Genomic DNA, 10,591 nt, shown 5'->3' on the forward strand with positions numbered 1-10,591 from the left:
ATATTCCTTTCTGAACACTTAATGTAATTAAATGGAAAAGGACACAAATTCTATTCTTTTTATTGGTATGGGTACACTTCAGGACAGAAAACATACAGGTTTGTAAGAGACGTGTATAATATAACCTTACAACAGAATGCTGTCCAGGTGCTTCTTGTGGCAAGGGCATGTTGAACTGGGAGTAGACGGTCATTAGAAACTGGTCTCAAATATCAGCTTTATATTGTTTACAACATTGCCAAATAAGGTTGATCTACGTATAACACAATGTTTAGGAACAGTTTACTCTGACTTTATTGCCTTACATAAATTGCCCTCGCTGTCATTGTGTAAAAAAAAAAAAAAAAAAGACAATGTTTATGGTTTGAGCCAAGCCTGGAAATTACAACCGTATCATTATTAATCCCTGAATCTACAGAAATAAGTGTGTTTGGTGATTCATCCGAGAGAAGTTAACAGTGGACATCGGGGTTTATCCCCAGTAACGGGTGCTCCACTCAATATGTGTACATTGGCCAACAGTAGTTTCAGTAGTCGGGTAACAACAGAACAGTATATAGAACTGTATATAGAACAGAGTGAAAACAATGCAACAACACTGCTATAAAACGAATGGGTTTTTCATCCACTTTGACCAGACAGTAACCTAAACGGCTATGTGCAGAGTGATGGGGCAGTGGTCACTCCCCATGGCTTTGTTTCGGATCTTGTTGTCGCACAGGCCCGGCACCAACGCAGTGGAGAGCAGGAAGTAGTCGAGCCTCCAGCCCACGTTCTTGGAGCGGGAGTTCATCATGTAGGTCCAGAAGGTGTACGCGTTCGCCTGCTCGGGGTAGAGCTCGCGGAAGCTGTCGACGAAGCCGGCGGCGAGCAGCTGGCTGAAGCCCTCGCGCTCGTCCGGGGTGAAGCCGGCGTTCTTCTTGTTTCCCTTGGCGTTTTTCAGGTCGATCTCCTCGTGGGCCACGTTCAGGTCGCCACACAGCACCAGGGGCTTCTTCTTGTCCAGCTCGCTCAGGTAAGCCCTGAAGTCCACGTCCCAGGTCTTGCGGTAGTCTAGGCGCACCAGGCCCCGGCTGGCGTTTGGCACATAAGTCGTCACCAGGTAGAAGGTGGGGAACTCCGCGGTAATGACGCGACCCTCCTTGTCGTGCTCTTCTTTGCCTGGTGGATGAGTAGACGATTGTTCAGCAAAGGATTTACATGCACAAATGAAATTGAGGCGACACCTGATCTGGGGCAAATAGATCTTACTTGGTCATGATTAGATGGCCACCCTAGAGGAGACAAGTCCAATGTTAAGTTGAACAGAATATGCAAAAAATTTGAACGTTTAGGGGGTGGCAATGGACCAATCCCCAATCACATACACACCCATTGTAACTGTTACAATGGGTGTGTATGTGATTGGGGATTGGTCCATTGCCATTCCCTGGGAACCCAAATGATACCACTGATCTTTAAGTTTAAACATTGGTTTGGTGTGGTTGTGGTTTTGGCACGGATCTAGAGAGGGCTTTCCAGTGGAGTCCATTCTAAGGTGGCCGTCTAGTGATTACCGTGATTACGGTAGCCACGTGATTACCGTGGCGGTCTAGTGATTACCTCTCGGATGGTTAAAGGGCTGTCCGGCGTGCACCACTCACCAATGCCATAGGTTACGTTGAGGGGCTCGGTTTTGCAGAGCATGGCCACCCCACTGTAGCCCTCCTTCTCATCAGAGCCGGCCCAGTACTTATGGGGATACTCTTCCATGGAGGTGATATCAGCAGGAAGGGACTTCTCCGCACATTTGGTCTCCTGCAGGCACAGCACGTCTGGAGCCTCATCCCGCACCCACTGGAAGATAGAAACACACTGATGCATGAGCAGGGACGTGCTGGCCATTGGGAAAAGCGGGACAACTCCCGAACGGCCGGTTCATTCCCGGCCGGTCCAGGCCAGCCATTAGGATTTTTTTTCAATAAAATGTCGGCCTTTGTTCATTTTGGGGGCTGGGCGGCCAATAAAGTAAATCGTCACTGTCGGGCAGAAACCTCGTATCTCCAAGTTTCAAAATTTGTACATTTTTTTGCTTCACCATACAAGGCCGTCGCACAAAAGTAGTGAAAACAGCAGATCTACAAGCACACAACGCCTCGCGGTGCGAGGCGTTGTGTGCTTGTAGATCGGCTGTTTTCACTAGTTTAAATCATTTTTAAAATGATAAATACAAAACAAACGGTTTTGGACATACAAGGTTTCCACCCGACAACGACGAAATATAACTCATGTGCAGTAATTGGCCCACTGGCTTGTCACTTGTCATGATCTGAGTAGCAGCAGCGCTATAGAGAGATCTCTCTATAGCGCGCAATGAGGGCCTCTCCAACTCTTTTTCCCGGGCTGAATCAGGGGCCCAGCATGAATCATGACCACACTGCTCCTGACAAGTCAAATCCATTTGACAGATACAATGCACCAAGTGCGTGTGAATGTGAGACCTGTGTATTGTCACCGTCAGGCAGAAACATTGACCCATTTAGGCCTAGAATTATGTAATGCTTTAACTATTGAAAAATAGCAGATCTACAAGCTCACAGTGAGCTTGTAGATCTGCTATTTTTGAAAAGTCTTTGAATATGTATCTTTTTAAAAGCGAACATTTGTAACTCAAATATTTGCTTCTGGGTGGTCCCTGGGACAACATATTTTGAGATGAGGGTCCACAGCCAAATACATGTCATTTTGGGGGTCCTTGACATGAATAGGTTTGAGAACCACTGATTTAGAAGGATTTAGAAGACATTTAAAGAATCAGGTCAAAAATATTCAAAGACTTGCACAAAATGTTCAAGATTTTTCAAAAATAGCAGATCTACAAGCTCGCAGCGCAGCACTCTGTGCCACGCTGTGAGCTTGTATATCTGCTATTTTTTAATAGTTAAAACATAAAACAATGGTTAAAGTGCTTCAAATCTAAAGTGACACAGATTTGCGTTCAGGTCTAAATGGTAGATATGCTATTCTTGAAAGAAAATAAATGTTAACTGGGGGGTTTATAACGTATACTGTACTATACATTATATAATAACCAATTTAAAAGTATTAACAAGACCTTGTGACTACATTGGATTGATGGCAACACAGCTTTTTTTGTTTCATTTCCTGAAAAGTAAAGGTATAGATATAACAGGTTTTCTACCTGACAACGATGAGGTCAAACAATGACATATCTATCAGTACTACTCAAACTTTTTAAAGTGAAGGACCTCCAAATTGACATGTATTGGGCCACCGACCCCCCCATTTGAAAAGGCTTTGTGTTTTGTGCAAGGAACCTCCAGAAGAGAAGATTTATTTTTTTAAAGAAAAGAAGAAAAACTCACATCCAGCCCCTTCTTTTTCACCCAGGCCCTCAGCCCGTCCACGTTCCAGGAGGTGATCTTCGTGTTGGCAGCACGTCCATCTTTGCTGGTCATTTTGTCCGGAGGATCTTCATACAATATGGGAGCCTCTGGCTCCTTGGTCTTCTTCCCTTTCTTTGCTGGGGCTGTGAGGTGAAGGACAGTGTGACCAGGGGCGTCACAAGGGGGGGAAATGTGGGACTGGGTTACTGGGTTACTAGGGCCCAAGGAGGCCCAATACTTTATACTTTAGCTATTGAAAAATAGCAGATATACAAGCTCACAGCGCGGCACCGAGTGCCACGCTGCAAGCTTGTAGATCTGCTATTTTTGAAAAGTCGTGAAAATGTGTGCAAGTCTTTGAATATATGTATTTTTAAGTGAACATTTGTAACTCAAATTTTGCTTCTGGGGGGGTTTCATGTGAAGGACCCCCCAAATGATATGTATTTGGCCACGGACCCCCATCTCAAAATATTTTATTCCAGATATTTTGAGATGGGGGTCCGTGGCCAAATACATATCATTTGGGGGGTCCTTCACATGAAAAGGTTTGAGCACCACTGACATAAAAACATAGGTTTTTCAAAAAACCTTTTCGAAGATTTAGAAGACATTTAAAGAATCGGGTCAAAAATATCCAAAGACTTGCACAAAGTTTCATGATTTTTCAAAATAATGCGTAATAACGTGTTCCCAGTCTAAATGGGGGGCCAGCAGGCAGTGAATCCTTGTACCCAGGGCCCAGAATTTGGTGCGACACACCTGACAGTGACAACAGTTATGTAACATTCTAGAAATGTAATATGTTGCTGCCACTTATTCACTTATGTTATGTTAAGAGTGCATAATTCAGGCCGGGCCGCGGGCATGGTGGTCTGGGCACCCTGGGCTGCCTGCAATGTCAGCCTGACAGCGTGTCGCGGGTTCGAGTCCCGTTCCCGACGACCTTTGCTGCGTGTCACTCTCCATCTCTCTCCCCATTTCCTGTCAGTCTACTTACTGTCCTATCAATAAAAGGCATAAAGAGTGCATAATTCAATATTACCAGTGCCGTTTTCCTGATCTCCATCTACAGCCTCCTCTTCGTCCGTATTTTTCTTTCCCCTTTTACTCATACTTGAATGTACTCTTGCACCACGCACACTTTGCAGACACGCAACACGCACAGCAACACACAACAGGCGTTCCGCTGCAAGAGAGAAGAGGGGGGGGGGGGTCATTGCAATGGCAGGTCAGAACTTAGAAGTCAGGTCATCCCTTTATACCAGGGGTCTTCAACGTTTTCAGGCCAAGGACCCCTTAGGTGAGAGAGAGATGAAGCAGGGACCCCCACAACCTGTTCATAGATTCCATATAGTTTCATCGTTTGACAGCACGATCATCAGTGTATTTAGGATTCATGTCAATTTGTGTTTTCAGATATTTAACCACTTGAGCTGTCATTAGCTAATAAACGTGACCTTTTACTCTGTACTTAGTCTGTTTTTTTCCCCCTCTGCACCAAACCTCTTTGCCAAAAATAGTGCTACATAGTGCATAATGCAACAATATACATTACATGTAGGGGCCTATCTAAATCAGAGGTCTTCAACAGGGGGTCCGGGACCCCTAGGGGGTCCTCAGAGTTACTACAGGGGGTCCACCAAATCTCACTTGAACCCTAGCATCCCTATTCTTAGTGGAACATTAGCAAAAAAAAATAATGCAGATCTACAAGCTCACAACGCCTCTTGCTGCGAGGCATTTTGAACTTATAGATCAGCTATTTTTTGGGGCACAGAGGCTTGGTGTGAAGAGGGAAAAGAAGTGCAGACTAGTAGGTATTGACAGTTCAAGTGGTTAAATATATGAAAATACACATTAATCCAACCTACACAGATGATAGTGCTGTCAAGTCTAAACTGTATAAGAAATAATCCATGTAAATTGTTAATCTGCAACACAATTTTATACGATATGTAGTGGGGGTCCCTGCTTCATCTCTCTCAGAGCTAAGGGGTCCTTGGGCTGAAAACGTTGAAGACCCCTGATCTAAATAATGGCACAATGTGCATTAGCTCTGGTCCATCGCTTTCACCTCCCGCATTGCTCCCGGTGAAGCTCTGACAGACCCGTCGGGAAACGCATGGACTCGAGATTGTCGGCCCCGCCGAGCGCTCAATACTAGTGAAAATAAACAAAACCGTTTCACTACTCACCAAACCAAAGGTAGTTTTGCGTTGTTGAAAGTCTATTCTCCGCGGTGGTAAACCTCTCAGCACCCCACCTACTCTGTAAAATACATTATTTTTGTCATATACATTATTTTTGGCAGATACAATGGTTCACAACCCGGAAATAAGCGGCGGTCGAGTTGGATGCACTTTATTTCATGCCAAAAATAATGTATTTTACAGAGTAGGTGGGGTGCTGAGGGGTTCACCACCGCGGAGAATAGACTTTCAACAGCGCAAAACGACCTTTGGTTTGGTGAGTAGTGAAACGGTTTTGTTTATTTTCACTAGTATTGAGCGCTCGGCGGGGCCGACAATCTCGAGTCCATGCGTTTCCCGACGGGTCTGTCAGAGCTTCACCGGGAGCAATGCGGGAGGTGAAAGCGATGGACCAGAGCTAAATGTGCATATGCAATATTAATTATATAGCCTATACTATACATATATTATCTAATAATAGTGTAAGTGCTAGTTTTGTCAGCTCCAAACATTTCCTCCAAAACCCACTGATACACCTGGTTAAGACTTGGAATTGTACGCAGCCATAAATAACCCAATGTCCACAGGTTGAACTTCGTTTTGCATTCTTTACTTAACTTGATTCCACAGTGCATATTGTTACAAAGTACATCTCCTGGCATTGGTATCTGGTTTTGCTGGTATAAAACATTGTGTCCACACAGGTGCATGCCTTCTCCTCATCACTTAGGCCTATATATGCCCTTGGTTCCCAATCAACCAGGCACAGGAGAGGCGTGCCCAAGGTGCCAATTAATCAATCAATTATCAAATAAACAAGCCAATAAAGCAGAATAATAGTAGATAAACTCAAACATAACAATGAGAATAATAACAACAATCTAACAAATAAACCCAGTGCAATGGCCTTTACACTCCCCCCCAATTGGGAATTATATGACCAATTACAAAAAATAAGTTTAAGCCATAAACAAGAAAACATTAATCAAGGTTATGTAGTATGTGTCATGTATGTAATCTTGACTGAATCTTCTTTTGATGATGACACTGCAAAAGAAAGAAAAAGGAGAAAGTTTGAGAAGAGAGGTTTGGTTAGTCTGGGGGCCTCCAGCAGTTGATGACAGGTTGTGTCACTTCTCTCTCTCGGCTGACTGGAGAGGGCTCGATGTAGCCCTCACACCACCACAGAAAGTCCATGTCCCTTCCCTCTGGAACATGAAAACTTCTCTTCAGGTTGAGGCGTTGTTTTGACTTGTCAGCATGCTCCTCTGGGATCTTCTCCATGAATCTTCTCTTCTGAACGGTTTCCTCTGTGTGCATGATGTAGGGTGCATTGGTGGTAATAATGGAGCAGCCCCTCTTGCTCCTGCTGTCGATTCCACTTCCAATTGAACACATAACATTGTCCTCGCCACCGGCCCCAATAGGCGCACATGAAGCCTGTGGGGCAGCAGCTACATTGCCAACCGGTTCCTTAGATAGCTCCACATTTTCAGAAGATGTTCTTTTACCCTGATCTTCAGTGTGGATTACTCTGAGTCCTGGATGATCTAGGCCACACACATCGCACCTAAACTGCTCCTCACAGTCTAGGCTGATGTGTCCCTCTTTGAGGCAGCCGAAACGAACTTCGTTAGTGGGGGAGGAGTGTCCCGTCTTCTCCACCACAGCAACGTCAATGGCAAAACTGCTTCCCCTGCGCTCCCTCAGACCCTGTATCTGACCTGAAGCCGCACTCCTATTTAAGGAAGCAAGTGAAGTGTCCTGTACATTATCAAAATAGCTTTTTACAATTTGTTCAATCACCTCCAGGCTCAGCTCTGGAGGGTCGTCTGACCAGTCCTCTGACATTTTCTCAATCACTTCTGGACTGAGCTCTGGAGGGTCTTCTGACCACCAGTCTTCTGACATTTTATCAATAACATCCGGACTGAGCTCTGAAGGATCATCAGCATCCTGCCAATCCTCTATGTGCAAAGCCATGCTCCTCCTTTTATAATGTGGGTTCCTTTGTGTAACTCACATACAGTTTCAAAAATAAAACGGCAGTGGCAGTGGCTAAGCAAACGATATGTCACAAATAAAAGTCTGGCAGTGACAATACGAAACTAATAATGGACTGTAGAAAAGCGTGTCACTAATAAAAATCCAAACAGTGACAAACAATAAAAAGGACGGCAATACAGCAAACGTGTCACCAATAAAAGTCCGGCAGTGACAAACACGAATCAAATAACTCCAATAGTTATGCTGTTTTCCTATCCACAATTTTCCCCGGGGGTTTACTGGAGACTATCAGGACCAAACTTCCGGGTTTAACAGCAGACATACAAGCTCACGTCGCGTCGCAGATGCAACCCGTTGTGAGCTTGTAAATCGGCGGCGGAAGATCGGTGCAAACGTCTGCGCAATGCACTATGGGGCGTAGGAAAATCGTGGATACAGCTTTACATTCATGTTCCATTACATACCGACCTCCATTGCGTCTTTGTATTGCAAAGTGACTTCCTTTTGTTTGCGTGTCCAATCCTTTTGAGCGTTCAAAACCAATAGGCCTATTCCAATATCCAACTCCAATAGGACTTGTTTTATACTTTAGTGCTAGTTTTGTCAGCTCCAAACATTTCCTCCAAAACCCACTGATACACCTGGTTAAGACTTGGAATTGTACGCAGCCATAAATAACCCAATGTCCACAGGTTGAACTTCGTTTTGCATTCTTTACTTAACTTGATTCCACAGTGCATATTGTTACAAAGTACATCTCCTGGCATTGGTATCTGGTTTTGCTGGTATAAAACATTGTGTCCACACAGGTGCATGCCTTCTCCTCATCACTTAGGCCTATATATGCCCTTGGTTCCCAATCAACCAGGCACAGGAGAGGCGTGCCCAAGGTGCCAATTAATCAATCAATTATCAAATAAACAAGCCAATAAAGCAGAATAATAGTAGATAAACTCAAACATAACAATGAGAATAATAACAACAATCTAACAAATAAACCCAGTGCAATGGCCTTTACAAATAGTGCCACAAATTCAATGAGCATAATTATGCAATATATGTATTATCTAAGGGTGCCACAATGTTGCAAAATTATGCAATATATGTATTATCTAATATTGTCACAGTGTGCACATGCAACCAACGCTTGTACAGTACGTGATGCATGCATGCAGAAATTCAAGCTGAAAGGGTGTATTGTTGTAGTTTGTTACAATGAATGAATGGCTATGGATGCTAAAGCTAGTCTGTGACAAAGAGATCCACTTGCTGGCTAACTAAACTAACCACGTTACATATTTTAATGCATTTGTTTGGTTTTTATCATCAATTGCAACTGCGATTACATCAAAGTCTCGTTGAAGGGTGGTCGTGTCTGGAAATATTTGAAAGAAATCTTACTTTTACGTCTTCCACAATCGGATGTAAGGAAAACTGTGCGAGACTTCTGCGAATCCAGTCAGTCACTCGCACTACAGATGGGACGTTCGCGAACGAATCGAGTCTTTCGAACGGCTCTTTGAAATGAACGATGGGATCCGGTTCGTAGTAGGGAGCCGTTCCTTTCTAAATGAACAGTTGTGGAAAAAGTACAAACATTCTTTACTTATGATAAAGTATCAATACTGAAACGTGGAAACACTCTGCCACAAGTAGAAGGTTGGAATTAAAATGTAAAGCCTACTTGAGTAAAAGTACACAATTATTGGTATCAAAATGCACTTAAAAATATTAGAAAATAGTCATTATGCAGAATGTCCCATTTCACAGTTTTTCCAATGTAGTTAAAATGTAGAAAAAAATATTTGAAAATAGTAGATCTTAGCTCACGACGCATTGTGAGCTTGTAGATTGGCTATTTTCAAATGGCAGAAATGTAGCCTATATGGCTGAAATGTATAGGGTTGAAGTGAATTTGTAATAATCAAAATCTACAAAGTAACTAGTAACTCAAATGAACGGCTTTTGAACGGCTCTTTGAAAGGAACGGATCCCAGAAATCCAGCTCACTTCAAAGAACCATAAATCCCATCTCTAACTCACATACACATACACACACACACACACACACACACACACACACAAAGCAAAAACACTCGTGACAACGTAGGGTGATTGTTGCACGCCGGTGTCGCGCACCGGAAAAAAGCCGATCTACAAGCTCACAACGGGTGAGGCCACAATGGGCGCCACACGGCGCTTTGTGAGCTTGTAGGTCTGCAGCTTCACTTCTGGGCACGTGCGCTCGTTCACTCATGGTGCTGTAGTGTGCTGTGCTGGCGGGTTGTCTAAGCTCTAACTAACGCTATGTCACAGATGATGCCTTGCGCTCGCAGCAAAGGCTGCGCACCCTCGTCTGTAAAATAATATAAAATACTGTTTTGCTACTCACCAAAACAAAGGCGGCTTTATGGAGTTGAAAGCCTACTTTCCTTAGTGGCAACACTCTGAGCCCCCCACCTCACCTCTAAAATACACTTTTTAGACAGAAAAGAAAGTATTTCACCGGAAGGCAAAATCTTATCAATGGAATGTTCTATTGTCAGGATCTGTAGAGGGCGCTGTGGAGTAGCTAAAACCTCCGCTGAAATATTTCCTTTTCTGGCCAAAATAGTGTATTTCAGACGTGATGAGGGGGCTCCGAGTGTTGCCACTAAGGAAAGTAGGCTTTCAACATCTTAAGCCATCTTTGTTTTGGTGAGTAGTAAAAGTGTATGTATATATATTTTTTACTACAGACGAGAGGCTGTGAGCGCAAGGCCTCATCGGTGACATAGCGTTCCTTCTAAAGCTGGCACAGAGCTAGCGGGTTGTCTAAACTAATGCCTGGTGGATATTTGGTTATATCCATCCATAAATATCTCCTTCTCTATACAACCACATTTTCGTGATATCATCACCCCTTATGTTATTGCGCGGATGCGTAATTAAAAGTTAAACTGTGTTGAAACACCAGTTTGACAGGACTGTTCTTTTTTATTAAGGCGAGTATGAGAGGTTCCCAGT

General features: G+C 43.7%; 1 protein-coding gene across 1 annotated transcript; it reads right to left on the bottom strand.

The window, feature by feature from the left end:
• Positions 1 to 336: 336 nt before the first annotated feature.
• Positions 337 to 9,068, bottom strand: apex1 (APEX nuclease (multifunctional DNA repair enzyme) 1). Its single transcript, XM_080754714.1, has 5 exons — positions 8,987 to 9,068; positions 4,432 to 4,575; positions 3,366 to 3,529; positions 1,644 to 1,836; positions 337 to 1,161 (listed from the first exon to the last, which is right to left on the bottom strand). The coding sequence occupies exons 2-5, from the start codon at positions 4,499 to 4,501 to the stop codon at positions 647 to 649; spliced, it is 942 nt and encodes a 313-aa protein (XP_080610840.1). The 5' UTR covers positions 4,502 to 4,575; positions 8,987 to 9,068; the 3' UTR covers positions 337 to 646.
• Between the last annotated feature and the right edge of the window lie 1,523 nt (positions 9,069 to 10,591).

The sequence above is a fragment of the Nannobrachium achirus genome (genome assembly GCF_963921795.1).
Source record: "Nannobrachium achirus genome assembly, chromosome: 23".
In the NCBI taxonomy this organism is placed as follows: domain Eukaryota; kingdom Metazoa; phylum Chordata; class Actinopteri; order Myctophiformes; family Myctophidae; genus Nannobrachium; species Nannobrachium achirus.